Source organism: Rana temporaria, chromosome 1 (assembly GCF_905171775.1).
Source record: "Rana temporaria chromosome 1, aRanTem1.1, whole genome shotgun sequence".
In the NCBI taxonomy this organism is placed as follows: domain Eukaryota; kingdom Metazoa; phylum Chordata; class Amphibia; order Anura; family Ranidae; genus Rana; species Rana temporaria.
Window position 1 is genome coordinate 482,456,084 of NC_053489.1, and position 16,004 is coordinate 482,472,087.

The 16,004-nt window shown below is 42.4% G+C and overlaps 1 protein-coding gene across 1 annotated transcript in view; it reads left to right on the forward strand.

Annotated features, from left to right (window-relative positions):
* Nucleotides 1–16,004, forward strand: part of CENPE (centromere protein E) — a 176,040-nt gene that overhangs the window by 51,627 nt on the left and 108,409 nt on the right. The window contains 7 exon segments of the mRNA XM_040346326.1: nt 137–274; nt 1,792–1,969; nt 8,927–9,081; nt 12,108–12,422; nt 12,504–12,551; nt 12,637–12,723; nt 13,652–13,966. Coding sequence (XP_040202260.1) covers nt 137–274; nt 1,792–1,969; nt 8,927–9,081; nt 12,108–12,422; nt 12,504–12,551; nt 12,637–12,723; nt 13,652–13,966 — 1,236 coding nt within the window.

Below are 16,004 nucleotides of genomic sequence, written 5' to 3' on the forward strand. Positions count from 1 at the left end.
TTGAAGTCCATAGATGTGTGATGGCTTTTGACATCATCTAGAAGTGACTTCACACACCTATTCCTGCCAATTCGCATAGTATCCTTTTTTCTTTTCTGCCTAATTTTGTATGGTTTTTGTTTTGGTATTTTCTTAGGGGGGTGACAGTGAAAAGATTTTCGAAGAAGTACTTCAACTGAAACAGTCTTTAGGTGATGCTGAAACTGTAACCCGGGATGCTCAAAGGGAAGCTGCCTTCTTGAGAAGTGAGAACATAGAGTTGAAGGAGAAAATGGTGAGTTTATAGCACAAAGTGCACCAGAATTAAAGTTGATATTTAATCCAGGACGTCTCGACGCATGTTTTGCGGAACCATATGGTTGAAGTGCAATTACGCTATATTGTCAAAAGTATTGGAACGCCTGCTTTTACACGCACATTAACGTTAGACATCCCAGTCTTAGTCTCTAGGGTTCAATATTGAGTTGGCCCACCCTTTGCAGCAATAAAAGCTTCAACTCTTCTGGGAAGGCTGTCCAGAAGGTTTAGGACTGTGTCTATGGGAATGTTTGACCATTTTTCCAGAAGTGCATTTGTGAGGTCAGGCACTGAGGTTGGACGAGAAGGCCTGGCTCGCAGTCTCCACTCTAATTTATCCCAAAGATGTTCTATCGGGTTGAGGTCAGGACTCTGTGCAGGCCAGTGAAGTTCCTTCACCCCAAACTCGCTTATCCATGACTTTATGAACTGTGTTTTGTGCTCTGGTCCAAATCATTTGGTGTAGGGGGGATTATGGCGTGGGTTTGTTTTTCAGGGACTGGCATTGGCATACCAAGACATTTTGGACAATTTCATGCTCCCAACTTTGTGGGGGCGGTCCCTTCCTGTTCCAACATGACTGCACACCAGTGCACAAAGCAAGGACCATAAAGACATGGATAAGCTTGTTTGGGGTTTAGGAATTTGATTGTACTATACATTTTGTGTGTCTTCTGTGAAAAAAGGGTAGGTGGGGCTCTGATGTCACTTTCTGTCCCCATAGTGAGCACCCACTGACTGTACACAACAGACATGTGCAGCACAGAATAGGAGCGCATACGTCAGCCTGTTTACTTGCAATGTATCCAGTTCACCGTCCTGCCTCTTTGCGCCCTTCACACTCGCACACCACTTCCAGCTTTGCTAAAAGTATCCAGTTCATCTCTTTAACTCCTGCCAGCTCTCATACCTAGGCAGACCACGCTTTTTTCTTCCAGTAAATGCACTTCATGGCTTGGGGGCAGAGCTAAGTAGCACAAATGTGCATATATCAGAAAAGAGCTAATGGCCAACGATTAGAGCTGGCAGGGATATGTGAAGTGAGCCAACCAGGATTACATAGCTCACTCTTTGATCTGTTAAACATATCATTGAAAGTCTTATCTGTATGAAAAAAAAAGGGGGGGAATTATTGTCACTTCTAAGAACTGGTAAGCTGCAATACTCTCGTTTAGTCCTGTCCTAGTATAGATGCACTTATTTATTTTTATTTTTTCTTCTTCTTCTTCTTCTTCTCCTCCCCCCCCCCCCCCTTTCCTGAGACTATACAACCAATTTAAGGCTTTATGATTTAAATCCAAAAGTCTTTAAACCAAACTACAGATTAATACATTTTAAACAAATAGATGAATGGCTGCACACCCATACAGTGCAATCTTGGCTTCATTGGTATCAAAAAATCCTAAAAATAACCAAGCACAGACAGGAGGGGGGGGGGGGTGCAAGGATGATTTTACATATTAATAAAGTTCAATGTGTGTTTGTTTTTAACAGGATGAACTCACACTTCATTGCCAACAAAGAGAGAAAGATGCCTCTTCTTCTGAAAAGCAGTTAGAATCGGAGAAGTCCAACTACAAACAAATGCAATCTGATTTGCAGAAAGAACTGCAATGTGCATTCAATGAGATTAACCAGCTCAATGGCCTTCTTGCAGGAAGAGTGCCTAAAGGTTTGTTAATTTTGCAGTGCGTTGCTCTGCAAAAAGAGCTGTAAAGAGTTTAAAATGGATTGTAAGAAAGAAAAACAGAATGCTCTAACACTAATGTCATGGCTGCACCTCAGATTAACCACTTGGTGACTGATTTTATATATATATATATATATATATATATATATATATATATATATATATATATATATATATATATATATATATATATATATATATATATATATATATATATATTTGTGTGTGTTGCCATTTGCAACTGGTTTGCCGGGATTATGGTTGAAGATATCGGTCATCTTTATTTCTATTACAAGGGATTTCTATTACGTGACATTCCTTGTAAGAAAAGTAATTAAAAAAAATAAAGGGACAGTGTAGAAATAAAAAGTAAAATGGAAATGAAATGAAAACGCCCTCAATCTTCCGTGCTCGCCCACAGAAGCGAACGTACATACAAGTGACTGTCATCAGTGACCCTCATCTGTCACTTATCAGTCTCATAAAGTGCACCGAACACCATCAGAGACTGCCATCAGTGATCGTCCCTGCTACTCGTCTGCCAGAGTTTTTACCAGTGGAGAGGTATCCAGATCCTCTCCATGACTGATGAGAGCAGCGTGGAGTTCTCATCAGATTCAAATTCCGATTCTGAGTAAAATTCGAACATTTGAACCGAGCGATTAAAGTGGATCGGCAAATGAGGAAGAATGGATCTCTCCTAAAAGGGCACGGTGCTCTGAAAACCAGGCAGCCACCAGCAATATACCCCAGGATCAAATTCCCAGCATCATGCCCAAATGCCAGCACAGGAACTTCAAATCCCCCAAGTGCCAGGGCCGCTACATATCTCCCACGTGGTCTTGCCAACCCGACATATCTGCCTTCCAACTCGGGATAAACAAGAATTCCCCCTTTCACCACACAGCAAAGTGTGCAGACCAATACCCCAAATTTTACAGAAATCTATTGATTTTATTTTTGCCTGACACTGCTGCCATTCATTGTGCCAATAATCATATGCCCGCCCGTTTGAGTGGAGAGATTTGGAGGAGTTCAAATTGTTTATGGGTCTTGCAAAAAAAAATATATATATCCACCACATGACCATTTATTCTTCCGTAATGTCCAGGTCCCGATACAAGATTATTATGCTCTTCCTTCATTTCGGTGACAACACTCAATGGCCAAATTTGCCCACTCATACATTTATTTTCCCAACGATTTGCAGAACTTTTTTCATTTTCCAAAAACTTTTGGGAAAAAAATGAACCGTTCAAAAGACTCATTATGCCTCATAGATTGTACTTTGGGGTGTTCGCTTTCCAAAATGGGATCATTTCCATTGTCCTGGTGCTCCAGGGCCTTCAAAAGTGTGATAGGTCGTCATGAAATTATATGTGTAATTTTATGTCCCTAGAACACCTGACGGTGCTCCCTGCATGTTGAGCCTCTGTAAGTGGCCAGGCTGTGAAAGTCTGACACGTGGTATTGCCATACTCGGGAGGGGTAGCAGAATGTGTTTTGGGGTGTAGTTGCAAGCATGCATATGCTGTGAGAGAAATAACCTGTTAATGTTTACAATTTTGTAAAAAAAAAAAAGCACAATCCTCAGTTTGCAAAGAAATGTGGGGAAAAAGTACAACTTCATAAATCCCCCATGTGACTTACTAAATACCTTGGGATGTCTACTTTCCAAAAAGAGGTCATTTGGGGGACATATAAAAAAAAAAACCCTGCTAGTGATTAAATACCACCAAAAGAAAGCTCTATTGTGTGAAAAAAATGATGCAAATTTCATTTGGGTACAGTGTTGCATGACTGAGTAATTGTCATTGAAAGTGTGAGAGCACTGTAAGCTAAAAATTGGTCTGGACAGGAAGGGGGTGAAAGTGCCCTGCAGGCAAGTGGTTAAAGTGTTTTTTTTTTTTTTTTTTGCAAAAGTGCATTTGCAAAATAGCTGCGCACATACCATGTGATGTAAAAAATTGTGATTGCCATTTTATTCCCTAGGGTCTTTGCTTAAAAAATACTTATTTAAACTTGTAAACAAAGTGCCAAAAAAAAGACTGGACTTCAAGTGGTTTAGATCTCGTGCACACAAGCTCAAAAATGCCCCTCTGTTAATCCTGTTCATGCACACATGGGTGTTTACAGGAATTTATAAGAAGCAGCGTTTAGAGGCAGGGAAAATAAACACATCCTTTGCACATTCTGAAGAGGAGTATTTGGGCTAAATGTGCCAACGTACGTCAATGTTGGGTGTGTTTATGTGCATTAGTACATACTAATAGCCAGAATAAATGTTTATTCTGTCCAACAGAATGTATTCACTCCAAACATGGCAATGTGCTTACAAAAAACAGATTTTATCACTTGCTGCCTCTCTCCTATAATGAGAAAAGGCATCTAAAAGGATACAATGTGCATGTGGCCTTAATATTGCTAAATATTTTAATAACTTTTAGCTATATTTTCTCCTTTTAAGAAATAATGTGGAGAACCCTTTACTTTTAAGTGGAGCTGCTCCAGAGGGTGATGAGACATGATCGCCTCAAATTGGATGACTACTGCATGTGCAAGTTGGTATTTGCATAAACATGTATTCGGGGTTCACCCTCCAATTGGAAGGCTTGGAAACTTTGTTGCCAAGAAAAATGTAGTGCCCTGTACCGTGATTGTTGCCATCTGTTTGTTTGAGGCCCCTTTCACACGGTCAGTTTAAAAGAAGCGGCGTTTGGAGGCAGGGAAAATAAATACATCCTTTGCACGTTTACATATTCATCCATGTGAGCGAACTATGGATAAAGTCTTGAATGAATAAAAAATTTATATAGCGCGGCGAATGCGAACTGAATCGCCTCTGGGCGCTAGTTGTTCCTATCTTTCTAGACATCAAAAGAGCAGAGTTTTGATCTGTCTTCTGAAGGTTAGGTGGTTTTCCTCCAACCGAATGCTGGTTGGTAAAGCGTTCCATAGTCTAGGACCTTGTACCGCAAACCTTCTTTCTCCCTTGGATTTGTATCTGGCTTTGGGTATCTGGAGCAGATTTTGGTCAGTGGATCGCAAAACTCGATTGGAATTGTGGGCTTTTATCTTTTCGCATACATATTGCGGAGCCTTCGCATGGATGCACTTATGGGTCAGAGTGCTTTAAAAGCAATTCTGTCCTTTACTGGCAGCCAGTGAAGGGTTCTCAACGAAGGTGAGATTGATTCCCATGTTTTTTTTTCCAGTCACAAGTCTGGCGGCCGTGTTCTGAACGACTTGCAGACGAGCGATCTGGTACTTTTGGGAGTCCGAGGTAAAGGGCATTTGCATAGTCCAGTCTGGAGTTCACAATTGTTCCCACCACGACTCCAAGTCTTCTTTAGGAATAAATGGAATAAGTCTGCGTAGATGGTGAGATCTGCTGACCACTGACCCTATTTGTGCGTCCATTGTCATGTAGGTGTCGAAAATGACCCAGAGACTTTTGACTTTGGAGCTAGGGGTGATGATTTTGCCCAGAATGGGCGGAGGTGTCCAGGTTGTTGCTAGTTGATTCTTACGACTGGCGTGAAACAGAAGAAGTTCTGTTTTGGAACTATTGAGTTTAAGATAACTTTGTGATCCAGTTCTCTATCAAAGAGAGACATTTCTCTAAACTGAGATGATCCTTTTTGTTTCAGATGCGAAAATACAGTTGCGTGTGTGCTTATGAGTGATATAGTAGTTTTTCGCTACTAATGATTTTAAAAAGAGGGCGAAGATAGATGTTGAAGAGCACTGGTGACAGGGGAGATCCTTGAGGGACTCCGCATGATACCGTGCTTTTTTCAGAAGTGAACGGTCCCAATTTCACTGTTTGTGATCGGTTTTCCAAAAAGGAGGAGAACCATGATAACTCACCTTCTGCGACTCTGGCTACCTCAGCCAGCCGAGTCAGTAACAGTTTGTGGTCTACCGTGTCGAAGGCTGCGCTTAGGTTCAACAGAACCAGGATTCTCCTTCGTCTGCGGCCTCGAGGGCGTCGTCCCATATTTTGAGCAATGCTGTCTCCGTCCCGTGTCCGGGACAGAAACCTGATTGAAATGGGTCAAGTAGATTATAGGTATCCAGATGCTGTTGCAGCTGTTGTACCACTACTTTCTCCATTACCTTGGAGAGAGCGTTTTAGGCCTGTTATGGGATGGCGGTGAGTTGGGTCCTTGGGGTCAAGGGTAGGTTTCTTCAAGATGGGCTGGATTCTGCCCTCTTTCAGCAGGGAGGGCACTATGCCTTCCTTAAATGACCGGTTTATAAGCTGCGTGATAGGCGGTGCCAGGATGTCGGCACATTCCTTCAGCAGTTTAGTGGGGATGATATCATTAGGCGCTGTGCTGTTTCGCAAAGTACCGATGATATTTTTTTGTGGCCTCAATGGAGATGGGTTCCAGAGTGAACTTTGTTGATTGTAGAATATTTCTCTGGGTGCTGTGTGAAACATTGAGGGGGGGTATTGTTTTGCTGAATGCTTTCCCGGATTCTCTCAATTTTTTATTGATGAAGAAATCCGATTAATTCATTGCAAAATTCTTGGGTGTCTGAATTGGGGGCTTCAAGACAGCCTGGATTCATGGTCGGAGTGACCAGCTTGAAGAGTTCGCGGGGGCGGTTTAGGGCGCTGTCGATAGCCTTGGAAAAATTATATTTATTGGCTTTGAAAATTTCTTTATGGTATTTTCTAGTTATTTCTTTGTAGATGATGAGGTTCTCCTCCTGAAGCGCTTCTTTTCCAGGCGGCTTCCGCCCTTCTGCGCTCTTGCTTCAGTAGCGACCAGCTGGACTTATTTTTCCGGATGCGGGCTTTGCGTTTCGGCGCTACCAAGTCGGTTGAGTGTAATAGGGCTGTATTTATGGCATCCAGTGTTTCTGAGGCTGTTGGAACTCTTCAAGTCTACCTTAGGAAATAAAATAAAAACAATTCAACCACTTCTGAGTGGAGCTTCTTCTGAGATCTAGTCCAGTGTGTTGTCACCGGCTTAGGTGTTTTTATCAATGGGGGAATTTTGGAAATTATGAATTTAATTGCATGGTGATCTGTCCATGGCAATGGTTCATTTCCAAAATGCTTATTTCCAGATCTTGTCTGAAAATTAAGTCAAGCGTGTGACCTGAAGCATGCGTGGGCCCGCATACTAGTTGCTGTAGCCCTAATCCTTCCAGGTGGTCAATGCAGGCGTCGGCCACGGGATCCTGTGAGGAGTTGGCCCAGAGATTGAAGTCCCCGAGCAGCAAAAGATGTTTGCTGTTAAGGGTGTAAGTGGAGATAAACTCCGTCAATGATGGTAGAAGCTGTGATTTTGGTCCGGGTGGTCTATAGCAGAGAAGAATGCGAACAGTCTGCTGGGGATTTGTTTGCAGTTGCAGAGTAAGGGTTTCCATGAATGGAAGAGGGTTTTGAAGGGCTGGTTTGGTGATTGCAAGGTGAGTCTTGTGGATCACTGCCAGGCCTCATCCTCTTTGCCCTATTCTGTTTTCAGTTATACAGTAGTTTTCTGGCACCAATTCTCCTAGCATTGTGTTAGTGGGCTGTAAGCCAGCTTTCTGTAATAAAGAGGCAGTCTTAATCGTATTGTAGTATGAAATCATGGATTTCTAATTGGTGTTTTACTGCCGATCTTGTATTGATCAAAGCACATGATATGTGCTTAGGCTGGGGTGGATGACTGAATTTTTTGACAGACGATCGATTCTCAAAAGTTGCTCAATTCTTAGTGCCTTTTTGGAGACGGCTGGTAGTATTGTGGCAAATCGCCTCAGACCCCTAATGGTTTCTGCAGAGTACCGCAGATTAGCCATAGTCACCGGGGGGGGGGGGGGGGGAGACGGTGGTCGGATGGCAATGGAGAGAAGATTCACTGAATCCTCTCTCCCGGGTTGGTCCAGAGGAAGGCAAAAAAAAACTGATCGAGCTAGGCCAATGTGCTGGGCAGGGAAAAAAATTCCTTCCTGATCCCTGAAAGCGATCGGTCGAGACCCTGGATCAAGTAACTGTAGATTGTGAGGGAATAGGGGTGAGAGATATCTCTGTTGCTGGGGGGTGTACCAAGATGGCCGCCGACACAGAACCCAGACTGGGGGGCTATCAGCGGCTGGTTTGATTAAGCCGGGGGTGGATGGGGTCCTCCAGGGGTGAGGGGGGTATAGTGGGCAATCCTGGGGGTGTTATTGGGCGTGGATGTGGTGCGCCACTAGGCCGCAGATGAAGCCGCTGTCTTTCCTAAGGCGCGAATCTGGCAGGGCTGGCGCGGATCGTCAAAGACAGGAAAACGGTGGCGGGGGGGGGTGGCGAGGGAGGGATGCCTCGATTGTGGTCGGGGATATAGGTGGTGATGTAAGGGTGAGAAAAGAGGGGGGGAGGGCCGCAGTGTTTTAGCCGATCCGGCGGCTTGTCCTGAAAAGGACGGCCGCCAAACGGTTCAGGGGAGGTGGATGGCCCTGAGAAACAGTGGCCTACCCGTTTAGTCTCCCTGGAAACTGTGGAGAAGAAGGGGTCCAAAGGGAGGAGAAAACGAGTGGTTAATCCTGGGAGCTTGAAGCTGGAGTTGTTTCGTGTAGTCCTGGAGGAAAAAGGAAACTCCTGCCTAGCTGTCTGCTGTACGAGGAGGATGAGTCTCTGGAGGTCAGGTGTGAGGAGCTCTCAGGCACACGTCCGTCTGATAGACCAATGTGCCTGCTGACTGTCTACAGGACTCGCTTGCTTGAGTGGTCCAATCCTACAAGTTGCATCACTAATGCATCTATTGGCCCACATTTCAGAAAAAAGCAACCGTGAAAAATGCTGCTATGGGATTTCCCATTGTTCTAAGTTGTACTTGTGTTGGGAAAAAAAAAAAATATTTGAACATCACCACTTCATTTTAGTATGTAATTATCTTAAAAACAACTTTGATAAAATATCATTAATTTTAATATTACAATATTGTGCTTTTTCAGATCTGCTTTCTCGGGTGGAACTGGATAAGAAGATTACTGATTGCTCAAAGCAGCTTACCAATGCTCTTGAAGAGAAAAATGTTCTAGAAAAGGAAATGTCTTATTTGTCAGAATTGAAATTTTTGCCAAGTGAAAATGAACAACTTAAGAACCAGGTAAGTAGTGGGGGGGGGGGGGGGGGGGTTGGTGTTCTTTCCTTTCTTTCTCTCTCATTATATTGCTAGTAAACGTATCTTAACAATTTGTGGTCAGGTGTGTACAATATTGTTTCTATAATTGACATATTACAACTGGAGAGTAGCTCCCTGCTTCTAAGATCTGTTGTCACTTTTGGAGAGATGTATAATGCCATTGCATCTTGTGAGCAAAAAGAATGAGCCTTGTAGGCCTCATGTAATTCTCCTTATTGTGCGCTCGCTGTTTATTAAAGGAGACCTATTGTCACAGCCATCAAGTGTATCTCATCAGTACACCACAGATCTTTGATACATTTGTTCAGGTGATCACGTCACAAAAAAAAAACACATTGGTTCATGATTCTTGTGTGTCCAGTTGGTTTTTTTCCTGTCTACAAGATTGTAAGTTCACTGATGGTGGTTCTAGTAGGACGATAGCCTCCTTGTCGTCTATTGTGAACCAGTTGTCCTCTCTGGCCCAAATATGCATTCCACTTTCCTCAAAAGAATGTCCATTTCTTTCTTGCATCATAGGACACAGAACGCCTTCATATCCATGACATTATGAGGTTATGCTGCCACCTTCAGGTGATTAAACACTGGCAAAAAAGACAGGAATTCTCTCCTAGGCGTAGTTTCAGCCTTTTTGCTAGTTGCGATTTGTGAAGTCTGTGCAGTCTCTGCACGAAAAACGTATCTAGCTTCTCAACGGTTCCAGATCCATTTTTCTATGGCTTACCTACCCTTAGTACCTTCCTTGTGGGACTGCAGGTTGCAGCAATTATTAAAGGACCACACAACCTTTCCTTGTGGGGGAGGATGGCACTGGCAGATTTTAGTAGTAAATCTCTAGAGGTAACCAGCACACTGGTACTTAACCGATTCCTGACCGGCTCACGTACATTTACTGTGGCAGAATGGCTCTCCTGGGCAAAATCCTAGAGATATATATTATATAGATATGAGATATATATAAAAATATTATAACGATTTGCCCAGGAGAGCCACCGGAGGGCGTGGGCGCCCTAGGGAGCCCGATGTGTGCAGGCCACAAGCGGAAGCACGAGGGTTTGTGTGTAAATGCACAAATCCCCATGCTGTCTCAGACGACCAGATAGATTGTGTTTTCCATCTTGTAGAAAGACGCAATCTGTCATCTCTAGTCAGTCCCCATCCCCCACAGAACACACAATAGGGTACACATTTAACCCCTTGGTCGCCACCTAGTGTTAACCCCCTTCCCTGCCAGTGACATTTACAGAGTAATCAGTGCATATTTATAGCACTGATCTCTCTGTAGATGTCAATGGTCCCAAAAATGTGTCCGCCACAATGTCGCAATACTGCAAAAAAACGCAGATCAACGCCAACTAGTGTAAACAAATAAAAATTATATTAAAACGACATATAAATGCCTTAAATCTTTCCTGTAGTTTGTAGAAGCTATAACTTTTTTTGCACAAACCAATCAATATACACTTATTGCAATTTTGTTTTCCTTTTTTTTTTTTTTTTTTTTTTGTAATCTGTAGAAGAATGCATATCTGCCTAAACTGAGGAAAAAAATATATTTAAATAAAAAATAATTGATATTTACTATAGCAAAAAGTAATTTTTTTTTTTTTTTTTTTTTTTTTTTTTTTTTTCTTCAATTGTCAGCACAAAAAATAAAAATAAAAGGTTATCAAATACCACCAAAAGAAAATTCTATAAGGACGTCAATTTTGTTTGGGTGCACCACCGTGCAATTGTCAGGTAAAGAGGCGCTGTGCTGTATCGCAAAAAAATGGCCCGGTCATTGGGCAGCCTAATCTTCCAGGGCTGAAGTGGTTAAGGCACAGTGCCCTCTTAGCTGATTTGGACCTCTATTACCAGCAAGGGTCCCAATTTCCATGTAAGCAGGCCATGACTTATTGAAAGCCGAGAGGAGGGGGATATGCAGGGAGTTGAGGTAGATTTAGCCATGTGTCTAAATCTCCCTTGCCTCTGAAGCCTGATCCACGTTGGGAACTTGTGCAGAGGCTACTGACAGGCAGTGAGAAAGAAATGCAACGTCTCCTCACCGCCTGTTTTAACTCCATTTTTGACACCAAATGTGCACTACACGTGGTTGCAAGATGTCTGCAGCACTTCACTATCTACTATGTCTAGCGTTTGGGGGACTTGCCGCACGCTGATCACTTCATATCGGGGGAACTTTGCTGCTGACACAGCATGTAAACATCCCTGTCTGCTGCTTATTGTAGCTTCCAGTGGGGTAGTTGTTGGGTGGCAGAAACAGATGAATCGTGCACCCAACCGCAAGCTTAAACCAAGTCTTGGAGGTCCCAAATACCTTCTTCAGGTAGAAAGAAACCTGGGCGCAGCTGCCTGTGCAATGAAGCTCTGACACATTCACCTTTTTAGTATGTTCGCTACTTCTGGGGCACCTTCCTCCAGTTCCCTTGTAATAACGGGGGGATTCTCATCTGCTGTCGCCAAATATGGAGCAAATTGGGCCACAGTTTATAGAGTGTTTGTTTTTTGCCTTCTTCTGGATCAACTGTGGGCAAGGCTCTGTATAAAGGTTTTTTTTTTTTTTGTATTTATTCTTGGTTGAACTATACGGACTTATTTTTTATTTTATTTTTTTCAAACCGAAGTATGAAATGGCAGTTCCCATATTTTATTTTTAATTGGAAATCTGTCCTCCTTAGTACCATTATCTTTTAAATGTAACTGCACCCACCCCAAGAAACCGCACCAAGTCTTATATTTGCCTGTCCTCACTTTTTTCTAAGAACGCCATTGTTAAACCAAATAGAAGCAACACAGCCGCTTTACAAAATGTTTCCTGTCCGTGCCCATATCCTTTCATTCCTATAGAATGCTAATATGATATTGGAACATCCCCTCCTAACAGGGGTGAAGTCTTCTGATACTGCATTTAGAAATGTATATTGCAGATGTTGCTTATCTTGGCTTAAAATGAAGAAAAAAAAAGTATTTTGATCACTGTTTACTAGGTAAAGAAAACTTCAGATGAACTCCAACGCCTAAAAAATGAAAAAGAACAATCGGAATCTATAATATGCGATCAGAATAGCAAGATGCAAGAGCAAAAGGAACAGATTGATAGACTAATAGAGGAGGTGAGAAACACGCAAGCAAAGTTTCAGCAAGCTGAGCAGCAATACTCTGAGCTTACTATACTGTATGAGGACCTACAGACAAGATGCTTGCTCACAGATGAAGAAATTAGGAAAAAGGACCTTGAGGCTGAAGGTCAAGTGAAAGAAATTAATGACCTGAAACATTCTTTGGAAATAATAGAAGGAAAGGTAGGTCTAATCGGATTTAAATTGTATACTTTATTGACATTGATCATTTCTGACCTGTACTTTTTTATCTATTTTAAACAGCTGTCAAGCGCACAACAAGAAAGAGAAGAGTTGGTTCAAGCCCAGCAGGTAACATTGTTAGAAAATCTTTTCCTGCTTTAGAGGACAGTTGAGTAAGTGTCACTTAGGGCCTTCTTAATTTTTCCTTCCTCAGGACCATTCTTCTCACACTAGCAGCATAGAAGAAACACTTAAGTCCATGGTGTTTGAAAGAGACAACCTCCAGGAAGAGTTGAGCAATGTAAGTGTGTTTCCTCCTCTTAACTGAAGTAGAGCTTGATGCGCATAAAAAAAAAAAGTGGAACCTCTGAGCATAATCCATTCCAGGAGAATGCTCGTAATCCAAAGTACTCGCATATCAAAGCGAGTTTCCCCATTGAAGTCAATGGAAACGAAAATAATTTGTTCCGCATTGACTTCAATGGCATGCAATCCTGCATGCGACCAGAGGTGGGGAGCGCCGGAGAGCCTAGAAAACTGCCAGAAAGGCCCGAGGACACTTAGGCAAGACTCCGTTCCCGAGGTCAGCCGAGCTATCCTCTGGCCTTTCCGAACAGCTGCGATCTGCGCCATTCGGCTCCGGCGCACCCCCACCTCAGGCCAAACGCAGTACTGCACACTGCTTTTGCCTGAATCCTGCTCGTTTTGCGAGACAACACTCTCAAACAGAGTTAGGATTTACTCGCAATCCGAGGTTCCACTGTATATATCTCTGTGTTTAGACTGCCGGCATCCTTTGCTCACTTTTTTTTAAAAAGGGATCTGCAGTGGATTGCTTCAGAGAGCAGTTGTCAGGTGGCTGGGGGGTTGTTTTAAGCCTAAAAAAAACTTGTACCGCCCCACCACAACCATGTACGTTGTAGTGCGGCCCCATTCACCTAAAAGTCCTGTTCAACCGTTCTGCCTGCCAGATGCAGCAAGGGTTGTCGTTTTTGCCACAGCAGGTGTACAGCCCCCTCTGACTGCTGTGTTGGAGTACGGGGGGGGGTAGTGTAAGCTGGCTCAACTGCCTGTTTTGCTGCCCTGCTGGCCATGTGTAAAGAAACCTTAAGGATTTACTTTCTTGATCATTGATACACAAACTTTTCTAGATTGTACAATTTCCATGTTTGATTAAAGCATTTTTATTTCTCTTTATCGTGTTCTAAGTTGTATATATTTATTTGTAGCTATCATCTTTGGTTGAAACTCTTCAGCAACAAGCACAGAAGCAATCTGAGCTGTTTACAGAAAAACAGGATTTAGAACAAAAGCACCTTCAGTTAATGTCTGAAAAGGAACAACTTCAAGAGCAGTTGAATAACTCGCAGCCCTTGCCAAGTATCATGGAAACTGAGAGCTCAGAAGGTCAACTTAAACTTCGAGAGCTGCTGGAGAAGATAACACTGCTTGATCGACAAAGAGATGACCTTCAGTCTAAGGTTGAAGAGCTTGCATCTGAGAAGAATATTCTAAAACAAGATCTGAATGACAACATTGAAATGGTGAATAAAAACCTGTTTAGCAATTGAATATCTAACCATTACTGTACATGAGTGACAATATCGAGATGCACAATTGCACACGCCCATGAAGCTGCAAAAACTACAGTACTCAAAATTGCCCATGGTCAGCCTTTTAAAGCTCTGAATTTGTATGTTCACAGTGAATGCTGGCCTAGAATTATTGCACTCACTCTCTTGTGAGTAGATAACCTAAAATGTGGCACAATTGTTGTATTTGTTCATGAGGACCGGAGGCTTTTAACTTTTTTTTTTTTTTTTTTTAATGGGGCTCTGTGGACATAAAGCTCTAGATGAAAAGAATCCACAGGGGTCACAGACTTTATATCTCTGTCTACATCTGTGAAGTGGGAAGATGGGATCTATAAGGTCAAGGGAAGGTAGAAAAAAAAACTAAGTGCTTGTTTTTCCTTTAAGGCAACATCAGGCAACTATAAGACCTCTTTAACTGTTTAAACTGTTATATCTTGTTTAGCACAGTCTATTTAACTGGTCTGAACCCAGGAATGCTCAGAGCTGATCGCTTTAGGGTTCATACTTCAGAGGAAATTAGTGAAGATGTATTTACTCACCTCCTGCCACTCTCCTTTCTACTACAGTTTCCCAGGCGTGACAGTTAAGCCCCAGACACACGGTTGGGGGTTTAATTATAAATGTATAGAGTGGATTTGGCAGCTGTAATTCACTAATATGTGAAAACTTGGAGTAAATATTGTATATTTTCTGTGGCATATATACAGGCTTCCAACATGCCGTTTTTTCCAAAAATGCTAACTGTGTGGCTGTCATGCGGTTTCAGTGGTTTCAGTACTTTAAAGTTACATAGTTACATAGTTACATAGTTACATAGTTAGTCAGGTTGAAAAAAGACACAAGTCCATCCAGTTCAACCACAAAAAACAAAATAAAAAAACACAGTAAAATCCTATACACCCAACTTCATACCCACAGTTGATCCAGAGGAAGGCAAAAAACCCCAGCGGAGCATGATCCAATTTGCTACAGCAGGGGAAAAAATTCCTTCCTGATCCCCCGAGAGGCAATCGGATTTACCCTGGATCAACTTTACCTACAAATCTTAGTACTCAGTTATATTCTGTACATTTAGGAAAGAATCCAGACCTTTCTTAAAGCAATCTACTGATCTGGCCAGAACCACCTCTGGAGGGAGTCTGTTCCACATTTTCACAGCTCTTACTGTGAAAAAACCTTTCCGTATTTGGAGGTGAAATCTCTTTTCCTCTAGACGTAAAGAGTGCCCCCTTGTCCTCAGTGATGACCGTAAAGTGAATAACTCAACACCAAGTTCACTGTATGGACCTCTTATATATTTGTACATGTTGATCATATCCCCCCTTATTCTCCTCTTCTCAAGAGTGAATAAATCTAGTTCCTCTAATCTTTCCTCATAGCTGAGCTCCTCCATGCCTCTTATCAATTTGGTTGCTCTTCTCTGCACTTTCTCCAGTTCTCCTATATCCTTTTTGAGAACTGGTGCCCAAAACTGAACTGCATATTCCAGATGAGGTCTTACTAATGATTTGTACAGGGGCAAAATTATATCTCTGTCTCTGGAGTCCATACCTCTCTTAATACAAGAAAGGACTTTGCTCGCTTTGGAAACCGCAGCTTGGCATTGCAAAGTCTCTGACCCAGAGCAAGAATGCATATTGCTTTTCTAATATTCTTGATTATTCTGAGTCATTGTCCTAAATGATATTGAAACAGACAGCCAGGCAACTTGCATTTTCAGACAGATCAGCAATGGCAGCCTACATATTTCTTCATACCGGTTTTCTTTAAGTCTATAAGGAAATCCCAGAAGAGGGGATGAGGACGGGAACCGTTTAGTGTAAGATTTATTGTGGTACTTGCTCAGCAGGGATGGCATGTTTTCCACAGCCTTCCTTTAAGGCTTCATGTACACTGCTACTGGTAAACAGACGTTTAGGAGCAGTTGGGCATTTTTTTGAGCTGCCCCTGAACTCTCCTCTGTTATCTTATCAGAACATGTACACAG